The sequence below is a fragment of the Bufo bufo genome, chromosome 4 (assembly GCF_905171765.1).
Source record: "Bufo bufo chromosome 4, aBufBuf1.1, whole genome shotgun sequence".
Lineage (NCBI taxonomy): Eukaryota > Metazoa > Chordata > Amphibia > Anura > Bufonidae > Bufo > Bufo bufo.
This window is the reverse complement of record NC_053392.1, coordinates 21,888,195-21,904,387: the sequence shown is the minus strand read 5'-3', so window position 1 is coordinate 21,904,387 and position 16,193 is coordinate 21,888,195. Positions and strand designations below refer to the sequence as shown.

The 16,193-nt window shown below is 43.9% G+C and overlaps 1 protein-coding gene across 1 annotated transcript in view; it reads right to left on the bottom strand.

Annotated features, from left to right (window-relative positions):
- The window catches only part of LOC120998901 (vomeronasal type-2 receptor 26-like), an 89,891-nt gene extending 87,006 nt beyond the window's left edge, over positions 1–2,885 (bottom strand). The window contains exons 1-2 of the mRNA XM_040429779.1: positions 2,715–2,885; positions 1,696–2,265 (exon numbers count right to left, since the gene is read on the bottom strand). Of these exons, the coding sequence (XP_040285713.1) occupies positions 1,696–2,265; positions 2,715–2,885 (741 nt within the window). The remainder of the gene's footprint in view (positions 1–1,695; positions 2,266–2,714) is intronic.
- Between the last annotated feature and the right edge of the window lie 13,308 nt (positions 2,886–16,193).

Below are 16,193 nucleotides of genomic sequence, written 5' to 3'. Positions count from 1 at the left end.
AACCAGGTAACCTAATACTGCACAAAGCAAACATTACTGACTGACTTTGTATATCGTCCACCAATATCAAAGAAAGCATGGGGGTGTCTTTACTCCGTAATCCCACCATTATGTAATGGAATGCCTGCAAATAGAAGGGTGGCTTTATCCTGTATTCCCTTCCCTGCACCATAGCCTGAAGAAATTTGGCTTGCAGCACGATCACTATGATGTCTATGAGGAAGCTAAGTATATGGCTCTAAGGCTTGAGGCGCCTTACCTTAGGCAAAAGGCTCAGAAGGGGAGGTATTTATCGTCTCTGTGTTTTCTGGCTATGTCACAGGAGGAGGGCCTTTAATCCCATGCGCTCCTGGAAATGAGACACCTCCGGATGGGAACAATCCGGAACATTTAACAAGCGGGAAGGAGCAGCCTAGGGCTTCTAACTATTCCCGAAGCAGCAGGGGTACCTGTGAAGTAATTGGATCTGCCAGGACTTACCACTTGGTCCTACCCTGGGTACCTATGGGTATATATCACCGGGTGTAGGCCATTAGTATTCAGCGTCCGTATGAAGACAGTCCGTATAAAGGAGGGGAGAGAAAAAGAGCTGTAAAAAAGGCACACTTTAAAGGGCTTCTGTCACCCCACTAAAGTGATTTTTTTTTTTTGGGGCTAGTTAAATTAGTTATATTGCGATATATGAAAATATAATGCTCTTACTTACTTTGATTCAGCAGTTTCTTCCAAAAACAAAGTTTTATAATATGTAAATCAGGTGTCTACCAGCAAGTAGGGCGGCTACTTGCTGGTAGCTGCTGCAGAAAACCGCCCCCTCGTCGTGTTGATTGACAGGGCCAGCCGGGATCTCCTCCTCCGGCCAGCCCTGTCGGCATTTCAAAAATCGTGCGCCTGTGTTCATTCGGCGCAGGCGCTCTGAGATGAGGAGGCTCGTCTCCTCAGCACTCCCTCAGTGCGCCTGCGCCGATGACATCACCGAAATAGAAGACGTCATCGGCGCAGGCGCACTGAGGGAGTGCTGAGGAGGCGAGCCTCCTCATCTCAGAGCGCCTGCGCCGAATGAACACAGGCGCGCAATTTTTGAAATGCCGACAGGGCTGGCCAGAGGAGGAGATCCCGGCTGGCCCTGTCAATCAACACGACGAGGGGGCGGTTTTCTGCAGCAGCTACCAGCAAGTAGCCGCCCTACTTGCTGGTAGAGACCTGATTTACATATTATAAAACTTCGTTTTTGGAAGAAACTGCTGAATCAAAGTAAGTAAGAGCATTATATTTTCATATATCGCAATATAACTAATTTAACTAGCCCAAAAAAAAATAATCACTTTAGTGGGGTGACAGAAGCCCTTTAAGTAAGTTGCTACATTTTAGTTAAGTACAATGGTTAAGTGCAATCATTACAAACAGTATATAAATTCACATTGTGGCACCTAGAAGGAGAATTCACACAATGGGCATGTTATCTTAAGCGTTGCTCAACCTATAAACTGGAAAAATTAATGCAGAAACATTATGCAAATATCAGTGCAATCAATATTATCATTATACGCTCAAATATGACTTGAGTCCTTTTTCTTGAAGTGCTTGACTGTGGACAGGAACAATAAGAGTTAATTTTAATCCAATGGAACAATAAAGTTAATTATAATTTACGCAAGGTAGTGGGTAATTTGCACAATGGGTAGTTTTCCTCACAGGAAAGTCTGGAAATCTTCTTCCTGGATCCCATATTTGAGGATGCAAAAGTTCTTTCTTAACCTGGGTTCTCTCTGCAACTGTAACTCTAGCAGAAGCTTCATCTTCAATCTCCTGGTGGCTTTTTGTGGCAGAACTTGGAACTGCAGGATCACCTTTCTCTGGAAAATCCTCTGTAAGCCTTGGCTTTTTCCTTGTAGGTGACAGGTTTTCTGGACAGCAATAAAGGAAGGACCCTTGGTCGTTCATAGCAAAGATCTCCGGATTCGGTGCTGGTTCTGATAGAGTCATATCAGGTGTGCTGTCTTTAGCAGGCGGCTGAGAAGAAGACTTGGAGGCTTCATCACTAAACATCCTCTGTATCTTTTTCTGTTCTTCTGTTCTTTTTAGAAAGTCCTGTAATTTACTCCACCTGTAAGTTTTCCATCGGGCAACGTCATCCTGCCAGGTGACCTCTTCATCACTGCAGGAACTGTTGAGGAACACAAGAGGGCGCTCCTGCATCTTATAGCTCAGGCTGGCTGCTGTGATGGAGCTGCACTGACCTCTTGTGGCGGTTTCTGGTACTGCCTGGGTAGTGAGGCTGGTCAAAGCTGCGTGAGCTGCTGTACATCGGGAACTCCTGCTGGGGCAGAAGGTCTGAGAACTCCTGGCTGTAGTGGCTCTGGCAACGGTATCGCCAGTGGTGGTGGTGGCAGGGAAGAAGCGCTCTCTCCGGGCAGCGGAGTGGCAACCGGCGTGATGAGGGACATCTTACGGACCTCTCTGGGTAAGACGTGCCCCTGTACTCTGGGACTGAAAGTCATTACTAAGTTATTTATTTGCGCCACTTGTAGATTTGAGGCAGCAGGGAGTTCAGGGATCACCATGGGGACCTCCGGGTTCAAGCGTCCCACTCTGGCAGTATTGGTTCTGGGCAAAGCAGGCGTAGGCCTGTTTGGGGTATCAAAACCCTCAGGGAGCGGTTCAGGGGCAGGTACGGACCGGGCCTAGGCCTCAGGGAGCGCGTCTGCTCCTACCTGATGTCGCGGCCGGTCGGACGTTTCCGGTGCCTCCTGGTGGTCATCGCGGGGTCCAATCACCGTCTGCGGTGCAGGCTGGTCCAAAGCCTGGGCGACTGTATCAGCGGCATCCTTCACGGGAGCAGGCTCAGCATCGGCGGCCATCTTGGTTTCCGGGTTGGCGGCCATCTTCTTTTCCGTCATGGTGCATGCAGGAGGTGAGGGTGGAGCCCAGAGGGAGGAGTCTGCACTCCCTTGGCTCACATTGTAAAGTTCGTGGTGGGCAGTCTTTAGTTTTCCCGCTTCTAGGGGGGCGTATTCGGCATCTTCACGCTCTTGAGATGGCGTTCCTGAATTTTCCTGCTTCTGGGCATGAAGAAGAAGCGCCATTTTACGAATATGGCGAATTAACCCTTGGACTGCTGGAGCGCACGTTTAGCGCTTTCTGGCATAGCAATAAAGCAATAAAGTTACTTTTCAGGGTTTTGTACAATTCTCAGATCTTGCAGTACTGTGAAATATGCGATGGGATCCGTTTTAACACAGAATTGGATCCGGTTCTGTTGGACAGGGATGGCACACAATTCAATCCGATCCTGTTCACAGTGACGCCAAAATATGCAGTAAACCGGATTGGGACAGATGTACACTGGCCTAGGGGTCTAGGACCTCATCGTCCCCTGCATCGTCTTCCACCCAGTCTTCCTCCCTGACCTCCTGTTCAGTCTGCACACTGCAGAAAGACGCAGCAGTTGGCACCTGTGTTTCGTCATCATCATAGACGTGCTGAGGTGGTATTCCCATGTCCTCATCATCAGGAAACATAAGTGGTTGTGCAGTAAGCCGGATTGGGACAGATGCACACTGGCGCAATATTAATGGTTTTGAGTTTGTGACGCCAATTGCAGCTTGCGCAGGTACTGTAGCAGGACCCTTTAAGATGTTATAGCTCACGTACTAGGTAAGGAATGCCAGAGGGGGGATAGTGTCTCTTTGTATGTCAAAGGTGTCTCCTACCTTGGTACGGCTGGACTCCTGTATCCTGGCTCACATGCAATAAATTGAGTGTGGTTAGCAGGAGTAATTGAGGAATAATTGAAATCCACACAGATAATAGGGTCCAACTTGTGTTTACTTAAGGACTAGCAGCTTTGATCCATACAGGTAGAGCAATAGTCTAGGATCCCAGCAGGTAGTGGCAACATGTGGCAGGAATTTATATTTATTCTACTTCTTATTTATACGCCTAGTAGAATCTAGCAGGTATCTATCTTCTGCTCTGTCTTTGGTCTTTGGTATGCTTGGTTTGGGCTTGACTAGCTGATGAGGTACTTAACTTCTCTTTGTCTTTGGATCTGTACTTACAGGACTGCTCGCAGGGTATGGTGTTGTCTTCCTGGAGATCTATAGTGCTGTAGATGGCTGCTTTCTTTGTCCACCAGCTGAGGTAGATTACTCAGGCTGGGAAGGGTGATCTTGGGCCTCAGCCGAGGCTTGGATCCTAGGTTTCTGGGAGCTCCTACTAACACAGCCTTCCCCAGTAGGGGGGCTGGTTCACACTGGATCTAACTGGTTTCTTCCCTCCCTTGCTGCAGGGCGTGGGGCCAGCCCACATCTGCTCCTAGAAGAGGGGGAGCTAAACACTGGAATGAACTATTCCAGTCTAGCTATACTAAACTGAACTAAACACATTGCTGCCACCTGCTGGTGTACAGGGAAATTATAGCATAATATATGAAACAGGCATAGAAAATACATATAATGGAAAATGCAATGTTAGACTACACAAGATGACAATACATATGCACCTGACATATTGCAGCGGGGAGAAAGAGTTTTAGTGACATACTTTGGGATGTTACAGTTGTGCATCAGTGCATTCTGTCTTCCACCGCTGGGGAAGGGCTAGGTGGATGCCCTTGGGAAACCCTGCCAGCAGAGTCTTCAAACAGCATAAGAGACTGCTGCATAACTTGAGGCTCAGACAGTTTCCCAGATATGCATGGGGGTAATGTGACAGGCTGATGGGCTTGGTTTTCAGGCGCCATCTGTGCGCTGTCTGCAGAAGACTGGGTGGGAGATAATGTGAACGTGCTGGATCCACTGTCGGCCACCCAATTGACTAATGCCTGTACCTGCTCAGGCCTTACCATCCTTAGAACGGCATTGGGCCCCACCAAATATCGCTGTAAATTCTGGCGGCTACTGGGACCTGAGGTAGTTGGTTCACTAGGACGTGTGGTTGTGGCAGAATGGCCACGTCCTCTCCCAGCACCAGAGGGTCCACTAACACCACCATGACCATGTCCGCGTCCCTTACTAGATGTTTTCCTCATTGTTACCATTCACCACAATAAGAAAAAAATTATTTGGCCCAATGTATTGAATTCAAATTCAGGCCTTTTTTTGCAGGCACCTAACACTATCTGGCTATCTATTTAGGTACCGTATTACACTAATACAGGCACAGCAGTAACCACAGATTTAGCTGAATATAAATTGTAGGCCTAGTATTTAGGCCCTGGATGACAGGTATCCCTTTTACGGACAGAATTAGACTTGAAAATGCACGGTGGCGTGTGAAGTTATTGAGGATGACAGTATCAGCACTTAAATTTGCACCTTGAATGTAATATACCCTTTTACGGACAGAAATACACTATGTGAGATGCACAATAGTGCGTGCAAATTTAAAGGCTTATGCTTTCAGCAATTGTAATTTAACAGTTTGTGTAATATACCCTTTTACGGAACAAAAATACAATTGGAGATGCACGCTGAGTGTAATATACCCTTTTACGGACAGATTTAAACTTGGCCTGCAACAGCAGAAACCACTGATTTAGGGTATTGCTATTTTGGGAATTGAATTTCAACCCAGAACAAAAACTATGCTTTGACGGACACTAAAAAACTTGTCCAGCCACAGCTGGAACACCAGATTTAGGGTATTGCTATTTTGTCAATTGAATTTAACCCCAGAAAAAAATATATCCTTTGCCAGACAGCAGACAGTATTACAATTGGCTAGCCACAGCTGAAACACCAGATTTAGGGTATTGCTATTTTGGCAATTATATTTCACCCCAGAAAAAAAAATATAATTTACCAGACAGCAGACAATATTACACTTGGCTAGCCACAGCTGGAACACCAGATTTAGGGAATTGCTATTTTTGCAAGTGAATTTCACCCCTCAATAAAATATAAAATTCTTTCCTGAGTTTCAAGGGGTGACAATAAGCACAGCCAAGCCCCTGATGTAGGATATAGAAAAAAACAACAACACACTATTGATGGTTAAATGGACTTGGTGGCAGCCTGTGCTGGCGCACCACAAGACACAAAATGGCCTCCGATCACCCCAGAAAAAAGTGACAGAAAAACGCTCTGAGCAGCCTAAAAACAGTGAGCAATTAACTGGCAGAAGTTGAATGATTCACAGCTGTAGATCGATCACTTCATTGAGTGTTTTTGATGAGTAAATCCCTGCCTATTCTCGCCCTAACAGCAGCTGCATCCTCTCCCTACACTGATCAGAGCAGAGTGACGTGCGGCGCTACGTGACTCCAGCTTAAATAGAGGCTGGGTCACATGCTGCACTGGCCAATCACAGCCATGCCAATAGTAGGCATGGCTGTGATGGCCTCTTGGGGCAAGTAGTATGACGCTTGTTGATTGGCTGCTTTGCAGCCTTTCAAAAAGCGCCAAGAAAGCGCCGAACACCGAACCCGAACTTTTACGTAAATGTTCGGGTTTGGGTCCGTGTCACGAACACCCCAAAATTCGGTACGAACCCGAACTATACAGTTCGGGTTCGCTCATCCCTACTAACTATATAATGTCCCTAACACCCTGCACTGGAACCTATCAGCTACACTATTCACTCACTAACCTACACTATCTACCACTAACTATCTGGATTATATATATGAGGTATCAGATGTAATATGACACAGGAATTCAGCAAAGCACAAATATCACACTCCTCTCTCTCTCACAACTGCATGAAACAGCACAAAATGGCTGCTGTGGACGTTCTTACATAGAAAGGGGTAGGCAATTTTTCAATTGGTTGCTAGGGATGTTGCTAAGCTCTGACAAAGACATTGCAGCCTTCTCATTGGCCCACAAGCAAGAAGGGAGGGATCATGTGTACTGTGTAAAAAAAATATAAAAAAAATTGATATATATTCTAAATATTTGCGAATTCTCGAAGTGACGATATTCGCGATTAAAATTCGTAATATGAAAATTCACACTCAACACTTATCAGGAGACCACAGAGTGACAAGGTGACAGTGTGGAGGTGACAGTAGCATCAGGAGACCACATAGTGGTAAGATGACATAGTGTGGAGGTAGCAGCAGCATCAAGAGACCACAGAGTGACCCGATGACAGAGTGGGGAGGTGGGAGCAGCATCAGGAGACCACAGAGTGGCAAGGTGACATAGTGTAGAGATGACAGCATCATCAGGAGACCACAGAGTGGCAAGGTGACATAGTGTGGAGATGACAGCAGCATCAGGAGACCACAGAGTGGTAAGATGACATAGTGTGGAGGTAGCAGCAGCATCAAGAGACCACAGAGTGACCCAGTGACAGAGTGGGGAGGTGGCAGAAGCATTAGGAGACCACAGAGTGGCAAGGTGACATAGTGTGGAGATGACAGCATCATCAGGAGACCACAGAGTGGCAAGGTGACATAGTGTGGAGGTAGCAGCAGCTTTAAGAGACCACAGAGTGACCCGGTGACAGAGTGGGGAGCTGCGTGGCAATCCGAGTACCAGCTGAATATGTTAGGTGAAAGAAGGAGCACTTGGCATCAGATGTGTGGCATCAGGTGGGTGACAGCATGAGAATAGTAGCTGAGGCAGGTAGCCAGAAGAAACCGGTCTCTTTTGTCAAAGTGTTGGTGTGGCTCTGATCCCACACTACTGGCCAGGCAGGACAGCTTTTCCAGGGCAAACTCTGCTAGTTGCGGCTACAAATCCAGATTGGTTGCCCAGTAGTCCAGCAGTTCTTTAATGTGGGGTGACAGGGTGCTGTCCATGTATGCCACCACCTGCTAGTTCAGGTTCTGCTGCGGGTCTAGCTACTGCTGCTGATAAGTAGTTTCTTCACTGAATCTGCTCATCAGCGACTCTAGACTCAAGTTGCTGATGATGAAGCTGGAACTGCTTCTGTGTGGCTTCTACACACTTTCAAAATAATCCTTCAGTGGGGTGAATAAATGAGGATTACCGGGATAAGGGAATCATTCCACAGCATTTATGTTGAACAGGGTTCAGTAGGGGAGGTTACAGCCTTTGTAATAGGAACAATCCTATTACACCTTGCTGCACTGATGTCACACCGGTGACAGGTTTGAGAAGGTCTGAAAGATTATCTGCACGTTAGTGATCTGACAGCATCTTTTGGTTTCACTTTGTCTGTGTGTTGCTGGTATGTCCACACCTCCTGTTCAGGTGTGGATCATGTGACCTTTACCTCCCCCTATTTAGTCTGATTTTACCCATCACTCCTTGCTCTGGATAGCTTCATTTGGTTTTTGGAAGAGATGGAGTGTGGTTCTAGTTGAAGTCCTGTTCATCCATCATCCATCAGCCTCAGAAGTTAAGTGTTCCGCTTGTTGTATTTTGTATTCCCCCCCACCTTTTTTGTTTACTAGGCCTCAGCGAGACGCTGGTTCCTTCACCAGGGAAGGAGCGGGTTGTCTCTGCCCTGTTATTACCATTAGGGCATCCGAGGGCCACCAGGGTATTCTAGGTTCCTGTGTATGGGCATCTCTACCATCGAGAGGTGCCCATACGGATAGGAGTTAGGGCCAGGAGCAGGGTTTTATAGGTGGTGACCCTTTTCCTTCCCTAGTGTCTTTTCCCTTCCTTCTTGTTGTCTTTTGGTGTTCTCCCCTACTACATCCGTGACAATTGACTGGGGATCAAAATTGCCATTATACGGGGGGCGTGGCCTGCTGCGGACCGAGATGGCTGCTTGGTGAGAGAGCTCCGCTTCACCATCCCTGTTAAGCGACCCAAAGCACCTTGACAAAAGAGAGATTGAGCTACCAGACCGTCTCCTACCTGCACTGTGACATGATGACCAGGCAAAAAGCCTCCCGCCCGGGTCTCCGACGCCTCACAGACTTCTTTTCTGCTCAGGAGCCTGATGGCGGCTTCCCGCCACTACGCGCCGTCTCTTCACCTGCGCTGCAAGAGGCCGAGAACTACAGGGTGGGCCATTTATATGGATACACCTTAATAAAATGGGAATGGTTGGTGATATTAACTTCCTGTTTGTGGCACATTAGTATATGTGAGGGGAAACTTCAAGATGGGTGGTGACCATGGCGGCCATTTTGAAGTCAGCCATTTTGAATCCAACTTTTGTTTTTTCAATAGGAAGAGGGTCATTTGACACATCAAACTTATTGGGAATTTCACAAGAAAAACAATGGTGTGCTTGGTTTTAACATAACTTTATTCTTTTATGAGTTATTTACAAGTTTCTGACCACTTACAAAATGTGTTCAATGTGCTGCCCATTGTGTTGGATTGTCAATGCAACCCTTTTCTCCAACTTTTCAAACACTGATAGCAACACCGCAGGAGAAATGCTAGCACAGGCTTCCAGTATCCGTAGTTTCAGGTGCTGCACATCTCGTATCATCTGAAGGCAATCGTCTATGCTGTGAAGATACGAGATGTGCAGCACCTGAAACTACGGATACCGGAAGCCTGTGCTAGCATTTCTCCTGCGGTGTTGCTATCAGTGTGTGAAGAGTGGGAGAAAGCTCGCTGAAAGCAATGATGTCAGCGGTTCATCACTCTCTCATTTCGCAGCTGCAACAAGTGGCCTCTTCTATTACTTCCTCCTTGGAAGATATGGGATCCAGAGTGAATCACATTGAAAATAAAATGGGGGAATTAACCAGCTCCCACAATGATCTTATTGATGCGCACTATTCTCTAGAAGATGAAGTGGCAGGGCTGAGAGCTTAGATGGCTGACCTGGAGGACAGGAATAGACGCTACAATTTAAAATTCAGGGGCATCTCAGATTCAATTTCCCCGGCTAACCTGCAACAGTATTTGGGAGAAATGCTTCAGCTGGTATTCCCAGATAAAGACCCTCAAATGCTTTTGATTGACAGGGCTAATCATCTGGCCAAACCTAAACATCTACCAGCGTCAACGCCTAAAGATGTTATTGCGCGTTTTCACTTTTACTGCACAAAAGAGGAACTAGTTTCCTATGTCAGGAAAATATCGCAATTTACCAGCGCCATTTCAGTCCGTTCAAATTTTTGCTGATCTCTCACAAGTGACACTGCAAGCTAGAAAGCAGCTATCCACAGTTACCAAAGTATTGAGGGAGCTCCAAATCCCATACAAGTGGGGATTCCCGATGAAACTTTTGTTACACAAAGACGGGAAAACATACGTTATCAGGAACCCTGAAGAAGGCGAATCTCTGCTCAAAACTTGGAACATTGGTAGTTCATCATCACCGGTTCCAGCAAGAAAGAAACCAACTTCCCATGTGGCCCCGGACTGGACCTCAGTGGGAGACTGATCCTGAAAGTGATTCTTCTATGGTTCACTATTTCCTCCTAGTCAAGTTGTCATTATTAACGTTAGGGATGGCGGAAAAAGGCCGAACTGTTCATCCCCGATTTTTCTGGTCCAAGGTTCTTGTAACCCTCATTAGACGAGACCGAGTTTGTTCTGTTGCTAACCTATGTTTTCTTCACAGGTTGTATATCCACTAATATTTGATTTTTATTTTTTTTGTCCTATTACTATTACTCTTTTCCTTTTTGATGGTCAATTGATGGTAATCCCTTCACCACGTCAGCTCAGATATGTAAGATTTGCATTATGTATTCAGCTCTTGAATAACTTCTATTTATATGGCAGTCAAGGTTTTGTCTATTAATGCTAAGGGATTAAACTCTCCTTATAAGAGATCCTCACTCTGGAAAGACGTTAGCTCTTCCCAAATTGATATTTTATGTGTCCAGGAAACACATTTTGTACGCGACAAACATCCTGATTTATCCCATAAAGGTTTTTCTAATATCTTACTTGCCAACTCTAACAAGAAAAGAGCAGGAGTAGCTATTGCAATTAAAGACTCCCTGGGCTTTCAGGTTGATAAAGTGCTATGTGACGAGGGGGGGAGATACATTGTTCTGGTAGGCTTGGTGGGTTCGGTTGCAATTACCCTGGTCAATATATACGCCCCCAATAAATCCCCTATAAGGTTTTTAAACAAAGTCCTGAGGAAGACGCGCACTATACGAAAAGGTTATCTAATGATCTGTGGGGACTTTAACATAGTGCCAGATGGGATTCTGGATTCATCAAATCCGGCCAGACTAAAATCTCCAACATTGGGGCGTTGATTGAGAGATAACCAGCTATATGACACATTTCGATGTTTAAACGCAAATTCTAAAGAATTTAGCTTTTACTCAGCGAGGCACAGGTCGTTCTCCCGAATTGATCTGTTTCTATCTGATAGACCACTATTATCCAAGATATCTAAATCTTCTGTTGGGACCACATCATGGTCTGATCATGCACCAATTTCGTGCTCAATCACCCAATTTCTGCCTGTCAATACTCAAAAATCCTGGAGGAATAACACTTTTCTCCTGCGGCACCCCAAGTATAAACTAAACCACTCACAGAATCCGCCATAGTAGACTATTTCTCTCTCAATGATACTGAAAATATTAACACTTTTACTTTGTGGCAGGCTCATAAATCCACCATTAGAGGAGAATTAATAAAACAAAGCTCACACTTCAAGAGAGCACGTGAGGCTAAGCTGTCAGCCCTTTTAGATGAAGAAGCTAGGCTAGAAGAGCGGGTCAGATCAGATCCTTCCTTATCCCTCCACAAGAACTTGATGTCCCTGAGACATGAAATTCACTCCACCCTATAAATGGATTACGATCGCCAATTAACATCCATGCGACTTTCATACTACCAATCCTATAATAAGCCTAGTAAGTTAATGGCGAGGAAAATAAAACCAATATCTCAAAAGATAAATAAATATTCCCCACTTAATTGCACCTGACAAAATTTCTAGAATTACTCATCCAAATGAAATATCAGAAGCTTTTAGCAATTTTTACTCTAAGTTATACAATCTTAACAAAGAGCCATCTACTTATCAACCATCCCCGGAAAAAATTAACTCCTTTCTTCAAAAAGTGCATCTTCCCTCTTTAAATAGTGAACAAGTTGATGAGTTAAACTCCCCAATATTCCCTTCAGAAATTGAGGCTACAATCAGATCTCTTAAACCAAATAAATCACCTGGCCCTGATGGGTATTCCAATAAATACTACCAATTGTTTTCATCCCTGTTACAACCCCATCTTGTTCAACTTTTTAATAAGGTGTTAGTGGGAGAACAATTCGCTTCGGAAATGTTACAGGCTACGATAGTTACCATACCGAAGCCAGGGAAACCGACCGACTCCCCTGCTAACTTTCGCCCGATTTCTCTCCTCAATTGTGACGTGAAGATCTATGCAAAATTGATTGCCCGTAGGCTTTTGAAAATATTGCCTTTGTTTATATATACTGACCAGGTGGGCTTCACAAAGGGTAGGGAGGCACCAGATGGTACCCGTCGGATACTAGGTCTGTTGCAAAATGCTGGGGGGTTGAAGACGCCTTCTCTGCTTCTGACTTTAGATGCAGAGAAGATGTTCGACCATATACATTGGGGTTTTGCGTCAGCGGTTTTGGATAAATTCGGCTTTCAGGGCCCTATCAAAAATGCGATTCAAGCATTATATTCCACCCCATCAGCTAGGGTATTGGCTAATGGCTCCCTCTCCTCCCCTTTTTTAATTACCAACGGTACCCGTCAAGGTTGCCCTCTCTCCCCTTTTCTTTTCTTAATGGTAATGGAACCCTTCGCAGAAATGGTACGAATGTCAGATTTGATTCGTGGCATTTCGGCAGGTAATAGACAACACAAGATAGGACTCTTTGCTGACGACGTCATTTTGACTGTAACTGACCCCTTGCCTTCACTGAGGGCTACATTGCAGATAATTAGGGAATTCGGAGAAGTTTCCTACTATAAAATAAACAAATCAAAATCCCAAATCCTAGCGGTTTCTCCATCTTTAAAGAGGGCTTTAGAGAGTGAATTTCCCTTTCAATGGGCAGTAGACTCAATCACATATTTAGGCGTACAAATTTGCTACCCCCTCTCACGGTTAATTAAAAGTAACTATGATGTTTTATATAACTCCCTCCAAACTGATATAGATCGTTACTCTAAACTGGACCTATCCTGGTTAGGGCGAATAGTAATATATAAAATTATGGTGCTCCCAAAGATTATATACCTATTTCGTACTCTACCCATCCCAATACCCACCTCAGTCATAGCAAAATTTAAGTCTCAAATGCTTTCATTCATTTGGAAAAAAGGCCCTCACAGAATAGCGGCTTCTATACTCTATAACCATAGATCCCATGGAGGATTGGGGGTTCCGAATCTTCAGGGATACTATGACTCATTTGTATTCAAACAACTAAGATATTGGTGTAGCCAGGAACAGACCCCAAGCTGACAACAGATAGAAGTGGACCTTAACAAATGGATTTCACTTTATTCTCTTCTTGTATTACATGCTATAGATCCTAGCTTTCCGCTTCCCACAGCACAGACTCTGAAAGCATCTATACAAACGTGGAAACTATTATTGCAACGTATTGATCAGACATCTCCAAAAAGAATTGTCCAGGTTCCCATTGAGATCCTGTAATATTATATAGCAGATTTCTCGGTGAGTGGCTGGCGGAAAGCGGGGATACAGGTAATAAATGACTTTTACATTAACGATGTTATGAAGTCGTTTTCAGACTTACAGGTTTCCTTTAAGATACCTGACTTTTACCAGTATAATTATTCTAGGATTGCTCAGTTTTTATCGAATTGGCCCAACAGGGTTGCAATGCTTCCAGTTGTTCTTCTTAATTATTTGCTGTGCACGCAAGGGGCGTCGCAGATTCCCACAAATGCAATATACAAAAACGTGATAGGAGATGTACACTTGTCTAAAAAAGCACACTTCTTGAACTGGGAGAGAGATTTAAGGACCTCATTTCCGAAATCCAAATGGTTATCAGCGATCAAAACCACACACCACGCTACAAAATGCTCTAACTTATTGGAATGCTATCACAAATTACTCACTCGGTGGTATTTTACTCCCACTAAACTGAGTAGATTTTACCCCAATGTTGAAAATGTGTGCTGGCGCTGTCAGAAATCTCCAGGTAACATATTGCATATCTTCTGGGAATGTGTCACGCTCCAACCCTTCTGGACAGAAGTTGGGGACCCGATGATAGAGGTGACAGGCCACAAAATTTCGCTATCCCTGGCTATGGCACTCTCATTGGATCTTGACCTGATTCCAAGACAATTGAGATTACTGATTTGCCATATATTACTAACAGCTAAACTCTTAATTGCTAAAAAATGGAAAACATCCTTAACCCTTTCAGGACCAAGCCATTTTTCACCTTAAGGATCAGGCTATTTTTTGCAAATCTGACTAGTGTCAGTTTATGTGTGAATAACTTAACGCTTTTACTTATCCAGGGCGTTCTGAGATAGTTTTTTCGTCACATATTGTACTTCATGACATTGGTAAAATGGAGTCAAAAAATTTCATTTTTTTTAATAAAAAAATACCAAATTTACCAAAAATTTGGAAAAATTAGAAAATTTCCAAGTTTCAATTTCTCTACTTCTATAATACATAGTAATACCTCCAAAAATAGTTATTACTTTACATTCCCCATATGTCTACTTCATGTTTGGATCATTTTGGGAATGACATTTTTTTTTTTGTGGACGTTACAAGGCTTAGAAGTTTAGAAGCATTTTTCAGAGAATTTCCAAAACCCATTTTTTAAGGACCAGTTCAGGTCTGAAGTCACTTTGTGAGGCTTACATAATTGAAACCAAAAAAGACTCCATTTTGGAAACTACACCCCTCAAGGTATTGAAAACTGATTTTACAAACTTTGTTAACCATTTATGTGTTCCACAAGAGTTATTTGCAAATGGAGATGAAATTTCAGAATTTAATTTTTTTTGCAAATTTACCATTTTAATCCATTTTTTCCAGTAACAAAGCAAGGGTTAACAGCCAAACAAAACTCATTATTTATTGCCCTGATTCTGTAGTTTATAGAAATGCCCCATATGTGGTCGTAAACTGCTGTATGGCCACACGGCAGGGCGCAGAAGGAAAGGAGCGCCATATGGTTTTTGGAAGGCAGTTTTTGCTGGACTGGTTTTTTGACACCATGTCCCATTTGAAGCCCCCCTGATGCACCTCTAGAGTAGAAACTCCATAAAAGTGACCCCATCTAAGAAACTACACCCCTCAAGGTATTCAAAACTGATTTTACAAACGTTGTTAACCCTTTAGGTGTTCCACAAGAATTAATGGAAAATAGAGATTCAATTTCAAAATTTCACTTTTTCGGCAGATTTTCCATTTTAATATTTTTTTTCCAGTAACAAAGCAAGGGTTAACAGCCAAACAAAACTCATTATTTATGGTCCTGATTCTGTAGTTTACAGAAACACCCCATATGTGGTCGTAAACTGCTGTACGTGCACACGGCAGGGCGCAGAAGGAAAGGAATGGCGTACGGTTTTTGGAAGGCAGATTTTGCAGGACTGTTTTTTTTGACACCATGTCCCAATTGAAGCCACCCTGATGCACCTCTAGAGTAGAAACTCCATAAAAGTGACCCCATCTAAGAAACTACACCCCTCAAGGTATTCAAAACTGATTTTACAAACGTTGTTAACCCTTTAGGTGTTCCACAAGAATTAATGGAAAATAGAGATACAATTTCAAAATTTCACTTTTTCGGCAGATTTTCCATTTTTATATTTTTTTTCCAGTAACAAAGCAAGGGTTAACAGCCAAACAAAACTCATTATTTATGGCCCTGATTCTGTAGTTTACAGAAACACCCCATATGTGGTGGTAAACTGCTGTACGGGCACATGGCTGGGCGCAGAAGGAAAGGTGCGCCATATGGTTTCTGGAAGGCAGATTTTGCTGGATTGTTTTTAGACACCATGTCCCATTTAAAGCCCCCTGATGCACCCCTAGGTTATAAACTCCAAAAAAGTGGCCCCATTTTGGAAACTACGGGATAAGGTGGCAGTTTTGTTGGTACTATTTTAGGGTACATATGATTTTTGGTTGCTCTATATTACACTTTTTGTGAGGCAAAATAACAAAAAATAGAAATTCAGAAATTTCATCTCCATTTGCCATTAACTCTTGTGGAACACTTAAAGGGTTAACAAAGTTTGTAAAATCAGTTTTGAATACCTTGAGGGGTGTAGTTTCCAAAATGGGGTCATTTTTTTGGAGTATATACTTTAGGGGTGCATCGGGGGGGGGGGGGGGGGTTTAAATG